At 42.8% G+C, this 19,573-nt stretch overlaps 2 protein-coding genes across 3 annotated transcripts; both read right to left on the bottom strand.

Moving 5' to 3' along the window:
• Positions 1-1,054: 1,054 nt before the first annotated feature.
• On the bottom strand, positions 1,055-5,027 carry LOC125296475 (tumor necrosis factor receptor superfamily member 11B-like). Of its 2 annotated transcripts, XM_048246408.1 has the most exons (5): positions 4,971-5,027; positions 3,324-3,407; positions 2,499-2,886; positions 2,156-2,338; positions 1,055-1,525 (listed from the first exon to the last, which is right to left on the bottom strand). In XM_048246408.1, the coding sequence occupies exons 2-5, from the start codon at positions 3,324-3,326 to the stop codon at positions 1,137-1,139; spliced, it is 963 nt and encodes a 320-aa protein (XP_048102365.1). In that variant the 5' UTR covers positions 3,327-3,407; positions 4,971-5,027; the 3' UTR covers positions 1,055-1,136. The 2 variants fall into 2 exon arrangements, with proteins under 2 accessions (XP_048102365.1, XP_048102364.1); XM_048246407.1 differs by lacking the exons at positions 3,324-3,407; positions 4,971-5,027 and adding an exon at positions 3,050-3,097.
• Positions 5,028-5,937: 910 nt separating this feature from the next.
• Positions 5,938-19,551, bottom strand: LOC125296354 (tumor necrosis factor receptor superfamily member 11B-like). The gene is made up of 5 exons (XM_048246232.1): positions 19,457-19,551; positions 15,649-16,018; positions 13,468-13,680; positions 8,359-8,583; positions 5,938-7,110 (listed from the first exon to the last, which is right to left on the bottom strand). Exons 1-5 carry the CDS (start codon positions 19,502-19,504, stop codon positions 6,713-6,715), a joined length of 1,254 nt encoding a protein of 417 aa, XP_048102189.1. The 5' UTR covers positions 19,505-19,551; the 3' UTR covers positions 5,938-6,712.
• Between the last annotated feature and the right edge of the window lie 22 nt (positions 19,552-19,573).

Raw genomic sequence — 19,573 nt, 5'->3', positions numbered from 1 at the left:
CCAACTCACACACACGCACAAAGCCACATGCAAATAAACATGCAGAGAGACAGTACCCCATTTAAAGATGTGTGGACTAACACCAGTCATACTCTCTCTATTGACCGTTTGAAGATAGTTGGGGCAGCCATGGCCTACTGGTTAGTGCTTCAGACTTGTAACCGGAGGGTTGCCGGTTTGAACCCCGACCAGTAGGAATGGCTGAAGTGCCCTTGAGCAAGGCACCTAACCCCTCACTGCTCCCCAAGCGCTGCTGTTGTAGCAGGCAGCTCACTGCGCTGGGATTAGTGTGTGCTGAGTGTGTTTCACTAATTCAGGGATTGGGATAAATGCAGAGACCAAATTTCCCTCACGGGATCAAAAGAGTATATATACTTATACTTAGTTCCATTATCAGTTGTTCCCGCAAGGCTTTTGTTTTAACATTCCATATGTTATCTTAATGAAGCGTAAGTAGATTGGGAACAAAATAGAACGTTCAAGCATTGTTTTTGTTTTTCTTGTTGAAAAGGTCTATAGGAAACTAACAGCAGTGAGAACACACTAATGGCCCACAGCAGCCATCCCATGGCTCCCATCATCAGGAAGGCATTGGCTCCTCCATAGGAAACCCACACATAACTGGGCACTCATAAACATTTCAGTTGGGTTTAGTCATAACCCTAGTCACTGGGGGAAGCCTGGGTGGTACTGCTTGTTCAGTGGTAGGTGTGATCTTCATGGTTCACTTCTGCCTAATTGTGGATTTGTGCATCTCTGCAGGAGAGCCATATGGAACCAGTGGAAGTGCGGTTTGATTAATGACTGTGAAGCTAATCACGTAGACTGGGAGGGCATTGTTGTGTTTCTTATTTATTTTGTCTCGTCTCCCGCTCCTTGCCTGATCTCCAATTCTAACCAGATACAACCACAAGGAATGTGCTTTATGAGCAAGACGAGACTGTTACACTGGATTACCTCTTCTTAACTGAACTTCTGGATAGAACAGTGAGACTCCACTCGACTCACCCATAGAAAAAGTAGGTAGTATGCCAGTTTATTGACATAATTATAGGAATTTTAAAGGTGTTGTTGTAAAAAACACATTTATTTATGAAAGTTGAAAGTACTGTATGTGCAATACAAAATGCTAAATGTTAATAAATGTCATTTTTCCTTTGGTCTTTCATGTGTGTGCCTTGATGCTGGTTCTGTGTGGCGATTTTGTTCTCAAGCTCACAGTGCTTCATCTGCTCGTCTATCTCACTGATCTTCCTCTCCAGCTCGCGGCCCACGTTGTACATCTCTCCTCTCAGGGTGTTGACCAGCTGCCTGAGTCTGGGCTCCGGCTGCTCCTTGGCCCACTTGTCGATGGCCGCCAGCAGACCAGAACGCTTCGAGGACGGGGACCGTTCTTCGCCTGCAGGCTGCTTGGTCTCCACTCTCAGGCCCATGTGGACCCTGGCCAACTTCCTCATCTTCCCAAGCCGTAGCTTCTCATGGCTGAAGAAGGCCGAGAGGATTCGCCTGAGTGGAGCCAGTGGGCCTGTCACACAGTCACACACAGCCATTTCACCATCAGTGCATTGGTCAGGCTGTGCAGCCATATATATATATATATATATATAACACAACAACAGAAAATTACAATAACTGTATAGTATATAAGATGGAGCTATAAGACACATCATCAATCATTTTTTGTTTATTTAAAGGTGCTCTAAGCGATGCCACGCATTTTTTAGGCTAAAACATTTAATGTCACTTACTGCAAACATCACCTAACCAACCGCTAGCTGTCTGTGTCCTGAATTCACTGTAAAAAAACGTGGACATCTCTGTGGACAGTCCAGGCTTCAAAAACAGCAACAAAAACAACCTGGGCAAACCTACCCCATAAAAACGTAACAAACTGTTCCAGCAAATCACAGACGAGATGCGCGTTTTGGAGAGTTTCAATTGCATGGGAGCAGCACGGGAGAGAGGGGGAGGAAGTAGCGAGCTTGCTCTCTGTTTTGTTTGAAAGTCAACAGAAGTGACGTTACCCAGCATCGCTTAGAGCACCTTTAAGTTGCATATATGGTATTGGAACAATATATTTACTGCATTTAGACATTCAGCTTTTATCATTTTTATGTTAGACATTTTATGTGTGTGACTAAAAATTTTTCTTTACCTTGGTCCCTCTGCTCTTGACATGACATGCAAATGTTGTCATGCCATTCAGAACCTTTTAAGGCTACTCTAAGCCCACGGGCTGCACAGTCGGTGTGATGGACACAGACTGCAGTGGAGGATCTCTCTGGAGAGAATGTGCCAAGCTCACAGGTGTCACACACTGTGTTCCGCATGGCGCTACCTGTTGAAGAAATTCCGAGAGAAATGTTACCACCATGGCCAAAGACATGAAGACATTTGTGGATGTGTTGTTTGCAGGAGGAATGGTTCACTTCCCTGAAATTTGAATGAGAACACAGATCATGTGCTGCCTGGATGGTTTACATTGGACCACTGCTTACCTCTCTGTTTGACGCCCTCTCCAGGGGGACAGTCCCTGTGCTTCACACAGAAATCAGCGCGCTTGTAATAGCCCTCCTGGCACTCGCACACCCGGTCGTTGAAGGCCGCGCACTCCTGCTTCACCACCTGGTGCTCACTGCAGAACGTGGAGCAGTACAGACACTTGGGCAGGTAGTTGTGGAATTGGGTGAAGTGGTTGAGAGGGCAGGGTGCACAGATGGTCTGCCTGTTGGGGGTGCAGGGAGCCTTCATGTAGAAGCCTGCGGGACATCGGTCGCAAATCAGCATCTTCCTGCTCATAGGGTCCCTGTGCCGGAAGGTGTGTGGCTCTGAAGTGACGCTGACCAACAGGGCACAGACAACCACTGGTGCCAGTGTGTGGGGAGGCTGTGGAGGAGACATAACTAGAATATCACACTGAGAGCAAACATGTATTTTACACAAGTGGTCTGTAACTACATTTTACATTAATAAAACATGTGAAAATCCAAACAAAGATATAGGCTGTGTTCCAATTTGCACACTTCTGTACAATACCTTCTGTACTCACTTCTGTGCAATATCTAATAGGCCCTCCTTGCACTCGCATACCCGGTTGTTCAAGGCTGTGCACTCCTGCATCACTAGTGTAAGTACAGAAGTATGCGAATTGGAACACAGCCATAGTCTTAATCAGGCAAACACTTACATTCCCATCTGCTGTAGTAGGCATACATTACTGAATTTAAGTGCAGTTGCTTCTGGAACTATTACCAAAAAAATGCTTAATGCTACATTTTTGTATTACCAAATAAATGCTAAAGCATATCATCATGTCAACTCACCATTTTAAGATGTTGCTCTGACAAAAGAGAGAGGACTAGGGGTTCCACAGACTTTTATAATGACTGCAGATTACTTTTGAGGAACTGAAAAAGAGAAGCTTTATTTTATTTGGTTTTGTAGGTGTGGGTTGTGCATGTGTGTGACGGGTGTAAAATGTTCCATGGAAGCAAACAAATTTACAAACATTTGTATTCTCAATACCTCTTCCCAATTTCTCCATAGATAAACAACAATATATAAAACATCAATCTGATGTCATCAGAACTTAATCATTTAGCACATGGTATTCAAACCATTACTTCAATATCGCCCATTTTTTCATTATATATATATATATATATATATATATATATATATGTGTGTGTGTGTGTGTGTGTGTGTGTGTGTGTCTGTGTGTGTATTCTTTTATTCATAATATATGTTTTAATAATTTCTGTTTTGAGTTACAGAGATACACATGGCCCACAGTCCATAGTGGAAACTGTATTTTATTATTATTAATAATAAAATGTCATTCCAAATTGGATGTACTGGATTATTTTGAAAGGTCAAACTATCACTACACCTGCAAATGTCATCTGCCTTTTGCAGACACTCGTGAGTACAATAATGTGGATGTGTCTATATTTCCTCTGGAGAACACGATAACGGTTACTTTAAAGGTCAAAGGTATCTTTCAGGTGGATGTGTCTATGGTTTATGTCTGCACTCAGACAGTGCTTAATGCAACAGTCATTGCATTTAAGAACTGCAGATAGCAATTGCAAAGCTGTATTGATTGGTTTACATTTTTGACATCTTTGAATCTGTAGTCATACTCAAGACAGGTGTGACATAATGACTCATCTGAGCAGGAAGCACCAGTCATGGCAGAATCTGATTACAACACCCCGCCCCACATACACACACAGTACACTCAAAACAGTTAGCACTCCATTAAACACCATGGGCAAACATGAGACACGACAGTCCTCTATCCAAACCCACTTTGCATGATAGCTATCAATGGCTAGTGTTGGCTCCATTCAGTTGAGAAATTTTCAAATTTGAGAGATGACAAAAGGGTCAGTGTGTGACAAAGATCTTTGGCTACGCTACTAGGGGGCAGGTCACATCAAACCAGTGGGAAAAGACAACAGACCAAAAAATGAGCGTTACGTCACACTTTTACCTGCTAAAGTGCCTCTGCAGAAGAGTATGAACATATCAAAAGTTTCTCTAGTGTACAAAAGTTATTTACAGAAGACTTAAAGAAGAATACAGATAGAAGCTAGTCAGACTTGATTTGCAAAAATATGTAAAAAGTAATGACATCATCAAAGGTAGCCTCTTTGATTCCTTTTTGGTCATTTAAGTGTGTCCAAAAAACAGCATAATTATTAGTCTCTATCTACCACCTTGTAGGCTCATTGTAGCCGTATTGTGCTAATTCAAACAGGAAAAAGCAGAGGTGAGAAAATTTGTGAAGCTGTGACTAAGATTTAGAAAGGCTTAGGCCTATGTTACACTGTAACTTAACATGAGATTGTAGATTGTATTGTACAGTAATTTGTTTGTACAGATTGCATGTAATATTTAACACAACAAAAGACAACATCTCTAATTCTATAGCCAGCTGCTAGAAATTGCACATAAATTCCTCTTACCTCCCTTTCTCCTGTTGCTCTTAGGTGTTTCTGCCAGATGATTCTTTTTGTATGTGAAGAAGGTTAAATTTGTGTGAGGTCTAGCTGGCAGGCAGACCCATGGTAGCATACTTAACATGCATACATTCTTCTAAGGAATTGAAGAATAGGTGGAGACTAAATACTTAAGATATTAAAGAGAGGTTTGAAGGGCTAGTTGGAGCATGCTTTGTAGACAAATTTCAATATAGGACCAGGTTTTCTTCAGAAATACTATCTATCCATGTCTCACTTTCAGATAAAGATCCGTGCACCTCTGTTTATGAATCACTCATGCTGTTTCTGTAAACTGATTTCTTAGAACTGATAAATGCTCAATTTGTTTGTTTGAACATAAACAGCAACCATATTGTCCAGTTGCTGTAATGTCCTGTTGAACCTTCCAGTCAATCAACTTGTGTTCTGGCCACCTGCTTATTTCACCACTTAAAGGTGTAAGTTCTTGAACATTCTAACAAATGATTCTGTCCTGCAACAATTCAAGCAGAGGGGGTTGAAGCGGTAATTAAGGATCTTTGATTCATGGTTCTAAAATTCTATTTTGAATTCAACGAAGCCAGATATCCTTTAGAACTTTCATTTCCCAACATTCCAATGACACCGGTGTCACGGTACAGAGAAGGCTCAGCAGACCATGACTCGGCAGCTCCTTGGAACCACTGGCTGCTGTGTCATTCGAGGTAGACCATACTTTTCCTGTCACATGCGCCACCATGTTTTACTAGCGATATGACTCACCAGGGGCCACACTGTACTGTTGACCAGAGAGAGAGAGAGAGAGTTCCCTTTTTATAGGGAAGTTGAAGAGGACATGAGACACCTCACCCACCCTTGGAGAACACCCATCTTTTATCCTCCACCTTTCTTTTTCTTATAGTGACTGAGCTAGTTCATGCTTAATGAGTGAAATGACATTCAGGAAGCTGTCTAAAATAGTCAGTACACATTTAATTTAAGTGAACAAATATTAACATTACCAGGGATTTACAAAACAAAACATGAGTTCAAATGCCATGTGATAGATTTGCTTTCCAGTCAATTTCCCGAGGAAGGAGACCATGTCACAACTTGCTCAAATGCCATTTGACAGAGACCATCAGCAAAACAGTATAATTTTTGAGAGAGGATATTGATATTAATATTGATTTCATGTCTTCAAATGGTGTCACCATACACTGTATACATTCAGACTGCCACACACATCATATGGCATAAACCTCTAATTCTGTGAAAAATAGTACAAATTATACAAATTAATTTAAATCACCTCACATTAAAAACTCAAGTACCGTTACACAATAAACAGATAAAAAACAGGTTGAAAAGCACACAAGATGATGTGTGACATGCAGCATTCACAGTCCAGCCTCCAGACAAATCCACACACATAAGCCTCTAGAACTTTTCGGTTAAAAAAATAAACACTTAAATAAACAAAAAAATTGCACTCCACTTTACTGTACATTCATGTCAACTAATGTCTGTTTTGCATTTAACAAAATTCTGTTAAGTTATTTTTGTATGAGCTGAGCAGTCCAAACCAAAAGATCAATCGTTAAAAAGAAGAGGACCAAGCCCCGTCTTTTCCGTCCTCACATCAAAGCCCCAGCCCCACTCTAAATACAAACCCTCCCTTCCTTTCCCTTGTCATTTAACTATATACAACTTCTTTAAATAATTCTGCTGGTGGAACACTGGTCTGGCTAGTCGTTATAGGCTTTGGATTTAAAGCACGAGCTGTCCTGAATCATGTTGAAGAACATCTTCTCGTAAAGTCGGTACATGGTGGAGGCCCCGATGATGCGGGCGATGCGCTTGAGGCTCTTGAGGAGACGCTTGGAGACGGCGTGACCGCGGCCCCGGAGCCGGCGTAGACTCTGGGCCAGGGCTTTGCCCACGTCACGCTCGCTGTTGCGGCTCTTCCACAGGTGCAGCAGCTGCAGGATGTGCTGCTGCGAGGGGCAGGAGACCACCAACGTGCGCACATCCTCGTCGCTCACGCGCACGCCCGGAAGGCTCTGCGTCACCGCCAGCAGGTCGCCCAGCGTCAGGTTCTTCAGGCCAGCACAGCGCAGCACCTTCCTCTCACACACATTCACTCCTGAAACAGAGTAGGGAAACATACAGGTTATAGAAGGACAATTTGACAACTACACAAAGGACAATTCAGATCTTGTACTGATGCAGATCTTTACATTTAGTGTTATCTGTATCTGTACCTACGCAGCACCTATAAGGATATGTATGTGTGCTCTCTTCCTATACAGCACATGCCATAAAGTGTCTGCCTGCATTGTATTGTACATATTGTGAATTATAGGATTTAAAATATGTGGAATAGAGCAATTATACCTGTGTGCTCAACAAACATAAAGTTGGCCAAACACTCAACTATTTCAATCATTTAAGTATGTATGGATACTCTACACCACTTTAATGAACAAACTTGTAGCATTTTACCACAGGTTGTGTAATCCTTTATGGAACTGTGTATTTCTGAATGTCTCGTATGAATGACGTAACAAAAAGACTACTGTGTGTGAGTGTGTGTGTGATGTTATTATTAGTATGAGCCCACAGAACCATACCCTTTACAGTAATCCCTGTCATATGGTTATGGTCAGTCAGCTTGACATTTTCTTGCTCTGCATCGCTTTGTGTGTTACTATAAGAGAGAGAGAGACTTCTCGGAAACTGAACCCTGTGCTTAGAGAAGACCCTCGGAGAACAATTCATGAAGCAGCACATGGAGATCAGCACCTACTGAAGCCACTATGCCTCCACTAATCTGAAACAGTTGTGTGAAAAAGACCAAAAATATGGTAACAATGCCATTGGTTTGCTGTGCAGCAAAGGCAAATTTTTTTAAGCTGTTGGCCTCTACAGGAGTTTCTTTGAGTGTAGGGGACTGATCTGAGAGTCCTACAAGGGATTTCTGTTCAGTGTTGAATGTGACTGTTTACTGAGTAATGAGTAATTTGTTGGCGACTCACATGGAAGGAAAGTGAAACCCCAACGCTACAAAAGTGCCTCATTGCTCTCTCATGAGAGTAAGACTGAGTTTGACTAAAATATAAGGCAAAACCAGCTTTATCACTCTTTAACAAAAAAAAATACCTGAGAGTAACCTGATGGCAAAGCACACTGGCTCACAAGTCCCTTCATGCCTTTCCTTAACCAACATCCTGCAGTTAAACTAACTTGCAGACTCAACAGCACAAGTGAGTCAACCCACAACTAGGCAGTAGGCAGGCCACTGTAATGTAGCCCACAACTGCAGAGCAGGAATGTGAGGATGAGTGCACTGGTGGTCAGAGTCGGGGTCGGGGGTCGGGGGTCGGGGTCGGACCTTGGATGATGCTGAAGAGCTTGTCCTGGTCCTTGTTCTGCTCCCTCCACAGGCGCAGGAGCTGCAGGAGCTGCTGCTGTGGGCTGCAGGCCTTCTTCAGACGCTCCACGCTCTTCCAGTCCACACGCCGGCCCGGCAGGCTCTCCAGCAGGCGCTCCAGCGGGATGGAGGCCAGGCGCGGGGATGCCAGGAACTGGAAGATCGCCTCCTCGCAGAGCAGGGTGTCTGAGCGGGAGAGAGGGAAAGAGGGGGATTAATGACGACACACAGTATGTCTGGGCAGGTATATCATGTTTCCTGTCAACTCTTTCAGATCAAACTGGGCTGATTCGACTTAAACTCTCAGCGATACCTAAGATTTATACTAATCCCTACTGGACGGGTTCAACTTGTACCGCCAGAGTGCTCTCTAAGACTGCAAATAATGACTGCAAGATGAGCAAAATTATAGTATTTTTTTTTTCTATGTAGTGCATTTTAGACTCAGTGCCCTTTAAAAAGAAATGAAATCCATTATATCTTACTTAGATATGATACTGTGACTTTTGGCCACGAAAAATAAGCTGTCAAGTAAACCTTGCTATATTACAATTCAATAATAATCTCTGATAATGAGGTAAATAAGCCACTTTACAGTCCACACTATGTTTAGGAATGCAGAGTCCAAACCAGTGTCACCCACCAGTGATTTACAAGGTTCTAACACACTGAGGTATACAGTATGATGTACATAATTGGTCTCTGTAGGTTTGATGTGTGTGGTTGCATGTGTTTGAAACTGTGTTTCATGTATTCTATCGTTCAAAGGATCTATGTAATGTGAAGACTGTAAGAAAATGTATGCTGTTCCTTTAGTTTATAGGTTGGGCAAAGTTTCCAGGCAAAAATCTAGATAAGACCAAAGGTCCCAAAAACAATATGACCAGACAGGCATGAATCAAAAGCAATTTTTTTTGGTGGGAAACCAAAAAATACACCCTACACCCCTTAAAGAGGTCCAACATTGTCGCTGTAAATTTTATTGTGTAAAAGAACCCTTTATACAAGCCAGTAGCAAATGACTTTTACAGAACCTTTAAAAAGAGCTCAACAGTTGGCAAAAAGGCTTTCACTTCACATCACTTTAAGGGTAGACACTGAAGTTATCCTTCAATTTTCTTTTAAACAGCCTCCTTTATCACTGCAAAGAGCGGAAATTCTTTCTAAATGACGGCCGTAGTCATGGTTTTATCAGTAATTAAAGAAAACATCCTCCCCCTCTTAATTAAGAGGTGATTGTAAAAGTGAGTCAAACGTGAGTTACAGTGATAAATGTCTCTGGACCACCAAGCTTTCAAAGGAGAAACACCCAGGCTAACTCACTTTCACATGTTCTGGATAAGCCTTCTGGATTGCAAATTACCAACACATGATTCAGTTATGCACTGTGTTTGATTCTTTCTGTCACTGATGCCTCAAATGAAACAAAGCTGCGACAAGATATAATGTGTGCCGTTTCCCAGAAACACAAATGAAACCTACAGTGAAACCATATTTTGTTATCAGAATCATTCATCATTTCTTCAGTTCTGGATAAGTCCGCCTCTTACTGACATGTACAGTCAAACTATATTCAGATGTACCCTGTACCACACCTTTCACATCCTTTCCAAATATTGCAAGGTATTTCATACTGGTGCAAGATATGTGTGTGCGCGTGTGTGTGGGCATGTCGGTGTTTTTGTGTGTGCGGGTGGGTGCAGTCGGGGGTGTGTGTGTGTGTGTATGTGTAAGCAAATACTCATTGCTTAAAAATGAGTAATGTGTCCTTGCTGAGTGCCTATGTTAGCACCATTTAATACTTAAGTATGAGGCCAGATCCAGAAGGAACTCCTTATGTTGCCATCAACGTGAGTCAGTTTCCTCTCTGGTTGTCTTAGGATATGATGTCACCTTTTAAACATTTCCTCCTGGGTCCTAACAGCTGTCCATTTCTGTATTCCGACCCTTTCTCTTTCACATTGCGAATGTGGACTGGATGGAGGATTATGTAGGCTATCGATGCTTTCTCCACAGCAATCAAATTGTAGGGCTGCTACTTTGCTGCCACTCCAGCAAATGTCGCCAATGAAAACATAAAATCTAGTATTTTCTGACAGTTATAGTTACGGTTACAATTTCGCTGTTCAAAATCTATTTTGCGAATGCTCCACTTTGCTTTTTACTTTTTAATGCAATAAACTTTTTTAAATCAAATTCAGCAAATGCCTCCTCGTGGTCTGCTATTTATCAGTTCTGTATGAGGCGGGAAAAAAGCAGTGTTTGTACACAGCCCTGACTCTGTAGCTGGGGAAACTACAAAGTGGCACTGACTCTGCCAAACGGTACTGTTCCACACAGCGACAGGGAGTCCTTCAGCCCATGCACAGGACAGGGAGAGAGCAAACATGATCCACAACTCCACAGTCAACATAGGCTAATCACATTGCCAGGAAGGAGACATGGTGGAGAAAATGCCCAAGAGAAGAGAGTCAAAAGAAAGAAAATTGTGGCAAGTGCCAAATCATTCAAATCAGCAGATTAGGTAAGAAGCACATCAGTGGTATGATGTCAGGCTGGAAATCTGAAAGTTGCCGGTTTGAGTCCCAACATGGTAACTCAGTGAAGCACGTTATGCTTTTGGACTGGACATGGTGTGTTATCTGCATGGTCTCAGTCCACTGAGCTGTAAAATGGGTACAGACTTTGGGATTTTGGATTAACCCACAACTTTGGGATTTTGGATTTTGGATTAACCCACAATAGACTGTTGTCCCATCTATCTGTTTAGATCACCATAGATAGATAGATAGATACTTTATTGATCCCCAAGGGGAAATTCAAGAAATTCATAGAAGCCAAGTATAAGCACTAACCATGCTAAGGAAATGACTAATGATCAGCCAAAGGTGAAAAGGTCTTCTAACATGGAACATCCAACCATGGAGAACAGCGAGTGGAGATTCTCTGTTTCTGCTTGATAGGTACCAGTAAGTAATATTAGGTATACTGTACTGTTGTGTTGATGCTGCTAGCCAGAGTTGTAAAAATCCGGCTTAAGAAAGTAAAAGTCCCGCCACATTTTTGTTCCAACCATTCACTTAAAATCTAATTAGCACAATTCAGCCAGGTAGATCAGCTAATTACTGAAATCACATGTGTTCATGTGGACTTTTACTTTTTGAAGCTGGAATTTTACATCTCTGCTGCTAGCTATATAGTAACAGAAGAGAATTTCTGGTTGTAAATAGTTTCAGTTCCCCTCAAAGCACGAGGCACTTTAAGTGCATTGATTGAAGACTTCGTCATTTCTGCATGTGCTTCTCCAGTTGCTGGTGGTTGTCCTCCTAAGCCTCTCAGGTGTGCTTTTCATGGAAAGGGGTAGCTAAGCTTTAATTGAAGCTAGCCTTGTTGTTAGCGATGCTTTCGATTTAGCTTTAGATCATCATCATTGTTTTGAAGGAAGACGAAAGAAGAGCTCAGAATGCAATTCAATTTTCTCGTACTTTTCTCGCTCTTTGTATTTCAGCCAAATGCACTTGAGTTTCGGTCCTTTTTCTCTCCTTTTTACGGTCTAGCTAGATTTAAAGAAACACCAGTTCATGTTACAGTCACAATAAGTTGATCGTTCAAGTCTCAAGATCGTATCAAGTACCGGTATTTGGTCAATCAATGAGTCACTGAATCAGTTCTGGTCAGTCAGTCATGGACAGACAGACATCCTCTGTGGATCAGGGAAGCTTAGTAAGAGCCTCTACTGAGAATGGGCCCTGGAGCAGCCACAACTGCTCCAGCGGTTACTCCTCTTACCATTTGGATTTATGCATGTTTTAAAAAAAACTTTGCTTGGTATCAATACCTTTTTTGTTTGGTTATCTGACACAAATCTAAAATCCTGTCTTCGGCCATTGTAGTTTTAAAACAATCAACACAACAAAATTTCTTTCTCTGATCTTGACTTTGTTGGGTTTTTAGATGCTGTTTAGTGTGCTGGCAGGTTATTTATGTGATGATGTTTTATACTATAATATACTTCAACGCTGTATGAGGTTGGAATGTTTAAGACTATCTCCACTGCCTGGGTGAACGGTTGGCCTTCAGGCGGTAGATGTTCTGGATTCTTTCATATTTCTCTTTTGGTCAGTAAAGCCCACTTATTAATGTCATTGCCTTAACAGTGTGCATCCATGATTTGCAGATTGGAGCCTGGAGGAGAGTTTTGTTTGACTGTTGAGATCAAATATCAAATTTTTTTCCCAGAATATCAACTGTAAAATAAACTGGTAAAATAAAATCTCATGAGAAATCTCAATCTACAAAAAATTGTTTGATCAGAGCTGCAGAATAAAACCAATATTAAACTCATGAATATAAGAGTAGCGTCTGAACTCTCTGGATTTAGCCCAATACAGCTCCTCATGAATCCTTTTCATTAAGAAAAAAAATGATACCATGCCAGAGCAATAAACTGTACGCTTTACTGAACTAAATTTGCCAGGAAAAAGCCCACACATTCTTTTCCCCCAAATTCCATAATGTTGCCTAATATGTAACCAATACATTTCCACAGCCTCACAGTGTTTTTATTGGACAGACAGTGTGTTTCACTAATAATCTCAATCAATAGCTATGGTTGATGTACAGTAGAATTTCATCTGACATAATCCAGTCATAATTCATTACAGCACAGAGGCCCCAAATTATTTCCTAAATGTGAAATATCCTTAGTCTTATGTTGAAGGTGGCGACCTGGTCTATTAGTACAAAACGGAGCACCTGCTAGGACAAGTTTTGCTTTATTCTACCCAAGGCCGACATGAAGTCGATCAGAAAAACATTTTTGTTGCTGCCTGAATGTTATATATTACCATTGTATGGCTCTCATGTAAGAGTGGGTATATGACAAATGTTACACACTGATCAAAAATTTGAAAAGGTGCAAACCCATTCTGACAGCAGCCAGTCGTAAAACTTCATGTTGCCATTGAAAAGTCATGCCGTGAGTGCCACCCTAGCTACCTTGGCCTACTCTGACCTTCGAATATTGGTGCCATCATGGTTGTCATGGTATTGTCTGGGTGCAGGGCATACCTGTGTGGCACTGCATGTCCAGGGTGTTGCACTCGGTGGGGACTAAAGCTTCGTTATCACACACCACGTCCTGCGTGCTGGTTCCGTGTCGGAGGGTCTTGTAGCCGAGCTGGCTACAGTTGCGGTGGGGGACGCAGGGCTCTGTGGCCGACGATACGCTAGAATAATAGCCATCTGGACACGCCTCGCACACCGTGTCACTCTCTGGCATCCCTGTACACACAAATACAGACACACAAAGTCAGGCTGAGCTTCACTTGAAATGTAATGATTCAGATAGGTAAAAAGCTGATATTTACATACATTATTCAAATATGTGTAACTGGACTGTTCACTTCACCAGAATGTCTACTGTTGTGTATCTCAGGAGCATTAAAACCTACATGACATGTTGTCTTCATGTAGAAATGTGGTCCCACTCAGTATAGGTCAAAAGTACAGTTTAAGTAGCTGACATACACATGAATTGTAATGGATGTCTGTCTAACTGTCTGCATCCTCTAAATAATATAGGGTCTCCAAATCACTTGCAGCTGGTCTGAATTGGAAATGGTTTCATGATGGGCAGACAAATGATCTGCCTGTGAAAAAGATTTTCCTGAACTTTTGGCACTGACCACAAAAATAAATAGTATAAAGACCACTAGCTGATTCTCATTTAGTTCTGATAACTGTGGGAGAGGCGTGGACGTGCAGTTAATAGGGGTCATTTTCAGCAATCATACATATGGCTTGAGGTTTTCATTGATGAAGGTCAGACAATCAGGAACAGAAACCTCCTGACAGCAAACACAGAAAGGTCAGTTTCTGATACTGAAGCTCCTGCTTCCCTTCATTCCGGGTCACATGATTTGCTACACAGGAACACTCCCATTTCATAGGCTATAAATAGAACATTTATAATTACACACTCAGAACATAAAAATAGCCAATGAAGAAAACTAACGGGGTTTTCCCCTTGTGAAGAACTGATATTTCTTAAACAGTTCATTTCACAGTTAAGAAGCTAAGAACTTTTCGTTGGTGATGAATGCCCTTAATCTAACACTTAGTGGCAGTGTCTCTCTTTGTCTCTGTCTATCTATCAATCCATCTATATAGCTATATGTTTTCTTCACACTGTAAATTACAGTACAATTCCTCTTGATCAGGAACTATATTGCCATCTTCTGGTGACTGCAGGCTATGAATTAACATTTCAAATTCAAACAATATAACATTTCATTTCTATACTTCAGATATATAAATGTCTCTCGTCTACATTTTTCAGTCTATATTAGGCAACTTTTTTCATTCATATTGCACAAACCTAGCAGTGCATGTTACTACACATTATGTAAGAAAACTAAAACTGTAATTCTTGTATAAACTGTGGAAAAGTAAGAGTTTGAGGGAGATGTCAACATGCCACAAAGAACCACTATTCCTCATCTGTTATGGAGACGTAGCAGACTGTTGATGGGAAGGGTTTGGCCAGGGAAATACCCCCTTGGACGCTGTCCATAGTGCACTGCAGAAGGCCAGGGGATGAAGCGCGGCCTGATTAAAAGTGGGGAGGAAAGAATCTCAAAAAACAAACGTGCAAATTAAAACGCCATCGCAGATGGATCCCGCCGCTCCCCTGAGTACACCCCCGGGCCTGGACGAGCAGGAGGACCGCGGCCGATCACAGCCAGCCGAACCCGGCTAACTCCGCCGTGATGAATGACGCTGTCACTCACTCACCGCCGGACGCTGCCAGAGAAGTTATTACCCCTGCGCTTTCCTCGAAGGCTCTCCCCACGCCTTGCAGCCCTGTCACTCACACAACGTATGGCCTGTTCAGCCCCAGCCAAGCAAACACATCCAGCACACTGGACCCCTCAACGCACGCCAGGGATAACACTCGTTTGGTATTTACACATTGTTATTAGCTATTCCCACTGTTATCTTCCGGGTGTAGTTTATACAAGGCATGAAACTGGAGTTTGGGGAAGATGACAGAATGTATGCTTTCACAATCCTCCATTAACAGCAGCTGCACTCTCTGTGATTTTTTAGCTTCAGCTTTGACAGACAGTGGAAGTTGCCTGGGAAAGAAGAGTCACGTGGACAGTGGGGCCCTACAAGAAATGGGCCAGGGACGTGCACCTGTTGAAGGCGACAGACGAAGTGAGGAGGCGGACGGTCGAGCACACTCACCTAGGGCCGTGACACCACTTCCAGGCAGGCACGGCGTGTGGCGAACGCAGAACTCCACCACCAGGTGGTAGCCTGGCACGCACTCGCACACCTGGTCGTGGGTGGCGTTGCACTCCTGCCGCACCAGCTGCTTCTCCTTGCAGACGGCCGTGCAGTACTGGCAGCTCTCGCCCCAGTGCCACTGCTCCGCAAAGTGCCGCTCCGGGCACGGGCTGCACTCGGTGCGCCGCTGGCCATCGCAGTGGCGGCTGACCGCCGTGCCGGGCGGGCACTGGTCGCACAGGTGCAGCTCGAAGGTGACCGGATCTCGATGCGAGTACTTATGTGGCTGCACGTCATGCAGGGCCCAGGCAATGGAGGCGGTGAGAAACTGAGGAGAGAGAGAGAGAGAGAGATGACATCAAAGTCAGTTGTTATACATCAGGGAGTAAAGGCCAGAAATGACCCAGGCTCCGCTCCAGGAGACACACAACACCACAGTGGTAACATATGGGGTAACAACATCAGTGCCCTGTACCCTGCCCAAGGCACTTATTACAGAATTTATTGCATACTCATTGCATACGGTGTCAATATTTGCTGCAGAATTTAAATGTTAGCCAGCGGTACATCCATTAAATCAGTGTATGTTTGACTAAATGAGCACGAGGACTGGGTGGAGATTTGTTCCCGACACACAGGTGACGTTTGATGAAGCCAGAGAGAGAATTTGGCGTCTGGTCGCGATGAAGACTATGCAAGTTTCTGGGTCCCTTGGCCGGCAGCGTGGCGGACTTCCCCGAAACCCGGCTGCCATAACAAAACAACAACAATAACGGCAACCGGAATGGCGTGTTTTCCGGATCTCCCAGTTGTCCTGGACTGACTTCTCTTGGCACCTCCTCAGATGTGCATACTTCACACATGCGGACGAAGGATGTGACAGTGGCTGAAAAGTCTGAACGGGTCCCGGGCCCAGACCAAACATCAGTCATGTTCTCCATGGCAGGTGGCAGGGCATTTCTAAGGAAATCATTAAGTCCTCCGATGTGTTCCACTGTGGGGGACTGCCATAGGAAGAGGAGTAAAGAGGGTGGAAAAGCCATTGAACTTTTAGCCTTTTCACTGTTCAGTGGGACGCTGCCATTTGATGACATACTGTTCAGCGCTCTAGACCATAATTATATGGCTGTATAGGGCCTCTGACGACCATAATTGCACCATTCAAATGATCTGAAGGAAACTCACAAAGGATGACTCTTGTGGCCTGTTGCCAGCTAAAAAATCAAACGCTTGATTTCAAGGTATGTTGCATTCATCTATGTCAGACGTACTGTATGGCTGTATGTTGTTTTAAACTCAAAGGCATGTTACAAGATTTCTTACATTAAAAACAGAAACAGAGCCGGAGCTACATGACCACCAAGATTCCATGGGACCATTCATATGCGAATTAAGAAGGCGGCCAACAAGACTATCAAATCAATACATTATTCTGGATCATAAGCCATAGTTTTATTTAGAGTTAAATAAACCGGGACAAATGTCCTGTAAAATCCTAGGGTTAATTGTTTCAATGTAACTGAGGCCACTGACATGGATGGTTAACGGGTGTCGGGAATCTATTTCATGTCATGTATAGCATACAGATTCTGATTCCTGGGTACAAGTCTGATTCAGGAACAGCGAGTGAGATATCTGAGATTTCTGAAATCTGTGCACTGCGTGCGCACAGACTAACAGGAAGACAAATGAAGACTCTTTGCTTTGACAGGACGGAGGACACGGGAGAGTGCACATGGGGCATTACTCAGACTACAACAGCCTAACACAGACATCAGTGCTTCAAGCACTCCTTAACAAAGACATCATCTTAGACCTCTAGACTAAGTACAGGCCATCTTCCCTATACAGGCAGTTGGAGGCAGCTATGACTGACACTACAGAGTCACACAGGAAAAAGTCACGCAGGAAAAACACCCGCCTTCCACCCTTTTGCATTAAACTAAGCCCGTTATTAGATGCTGACAGACTCTGCACACATCAACATTCCAACACACATCAGCATTAAAGCTGCCATCTCTGTTCAATACAGGCTGCATCACCCGGCTGAGACCACTGCTAAACTTAGTTCTCTGGGATTTCTGTGATGTTCCCCTTGCCTGGAGGCCCAGCAGACATCGCCTGGGAGGCCTGGCATTAGACAACTGCAGGTCTGTCTCCATCATCATCATCATAAAGCCATCATGACTTCAAACAGCATGTAGATGAGAGAGAGCAGATTATGTACACAAGCCATGCGTCCACAGACAGGATCACAGGAGTTCATGAGCCCACCTACAATCTCTCTGTTTACCTGACCTGCTGCAATGTGAAAGGAGGCATTATGATCATAAAATGTAAATGGTTCAAACTGATTTTATATTATGATGATAAAACGGGGGGAAACCTAATTAGCCTAATGCCTTATATAGGTTAATACCATCAACTGATGCTTTGTAGTAAATGGAAGGATTTTTTTAAATGTACACTGCAACATAGTGGACTGAAATGTAATTTTGTCCAGAGGACGAGGAAGAGTCTAATGTGGGGTAGCTGTTATTGGCAGTTATGACTGTCAATGCAAAACAAAACACAACACTGATTTTGGCAGGTAGACCCAAACCGACTGAAATGAGGAAGTTCTACTACTTCCCATCGGCTTGCTTGCTACTAAACTAAACAAACGTTAAGGCTTCAGTGTACCCTAACTGTAGCTTATGTCGAACACACCGTTAGATGGAAAACAGTGCTTATCTAGTCAAGCCGATTCACAACACCTCGGCGAATTAGGGAAGTGCAACAGCCCCCACCTGCTCAGTCGGAAAGATCAAAGACTTGAGATTTTTTCTTAGTGATAAATGGCAACGGCTTTAAGGGTGACCCCGCTGACTCAGTAAGCATAAACCTAATCTGTAGGCGCAAAAATATTGAGCATGCCTATTCAAATGTTTTTGAAAATGAAATCATATGTAAAGTCCATTAAAATCATTCTTGATCATGCACTTAGATACACATCAAAACATAGATGTAGGCTATGCAAATGAGTAGCGGCCAACTTGACCAACATGCAAAACATAGGATGGGAAACAACTGGTCTTTTCAGTAGGTAGGTTATTAGCCTATTCTGAGGAAGAATGCAGGTTGAACTTTTTGTAGAGTAGCCTAACTTCCATAAATAAAACCTGATATGAGACGAATCCCTACTTCATCATTTCTCGTATAGGCTGTTTCAGTAGCCTATTTGTCTATGTATTTGTCTATTCAAAGTAGGCTAAGCACAGCTGTTAGTCGTTGTTGTCCCTTGAATAGAACAGAAAAAAAGACTATCATTGACCTGTTTGCAGCATGTTTGACTGACTTTCAGCCTGTTATTTGTAGGCTTCCTGACGTCGGGAATGAACGCGGCAATAGCTTCCACATTTAATTCAAGCCACTACGACTCCGACTCTTACTCGCATGTTCTGTCTGAGATGACTAACTGTGGCTATTTGAAATGACAGTTTGAAGTTGAGCGAATATATATATATATATATGTCAAGCGCTTTAATTACCTTTCAATGACATAACTCATATTGTTTTTAAAAACGACCACCTTCAGAAGGCTACAGCTGCATTCCCAAAGGTAACAGCAATAGCGTAGCCCTCTTCTTTTTCCAACATAATGCATAGTGGGAACCGGTAGGTACTCAGCGCTGAACCGATGGTGGCTTTCACGGAATAGGTAAAGTGTTTTTGCGAGCCCCAGTCAATTGCGCAAAGACGAAACAAATACGCGAACAGCACTCACCATGTATATTTTCATCGTTGTCTGTGGTCTCATATTTCGGACAGTCATCTCTCCTCCCAAGAAAAGTCCGTTTGAAACAGACCGTTTCCATACTTATACTTTGGGATAAGGGAAGAG

Source organism: Alosa alosa, chromosome 6 (genome assembly GCF_017589495.1).
Source record: "Alosa alosa isolate M-15738 ecotype Scorff River chromosome 6, AALO_Geno_1.1, whole genome shotgun sequence".
NCBI lineage: Eukaryota > Metazoa > Chordata > Actinopteri > Clupeiformes > Clupeidae > Alosa > Alosa alosa.
The sequence above is the reverse complement of the archived record's forward strand: the minus strand, read 5'-3'. Positions and strand labels throughout refer to the sequence as shown.

What these genes read in the sequence shown, in the direction of transcription:
- LOC125296354 (XM_048246232.1), bottom strand. Translation starts at nt 19,504, where the DNA reads ATGACTGTCCGAAATATGAGACCACAGACAACGATGAAAATATACATG. An exon ending in CAACGATGAAAATATACATG is followed by an intron (nt 16,019 to 19,456) that starts GTGAGTGCTGTT and finishes CTCTCTCCTCAG; the next exon opens with TTTCTCACCGCCTCCATTGC. An exon ending in GGACATGCAGTGCCACACAG is followed by an intron (nt 8,584 to 13,467) that starts GTATGCCCTGCA and finishes TCTCCCGCTCAG; the next exon opens with ACACCCTGCTCTGCGAGGAG.
- LOC125296475 (XM_048246407.1), bottom strand. Translation starts at nt 3,088, where the DNA reads ATGCGAGTGCAAGGAGGGCCTATTAGATATTGCACAGAA. An exon ending in CTATTAGATATTGCACAGAA is followed by an intron (nt 2,887 to 3,049) that starts GTGAGTACAGAA and finishes TCTCCTCCACAG; the next exon opens with CCTCCCCACACACTGGCACC. An exon ending in TCAAGAGCAGAGGGACCAAG is followed by an intron (nt 1,526 to 2,155) that starts GTAAAGAAAAAT and finishes ACTGTGTGACAG; the next exon opens with GCCCACTGGCTCCACTCAGG.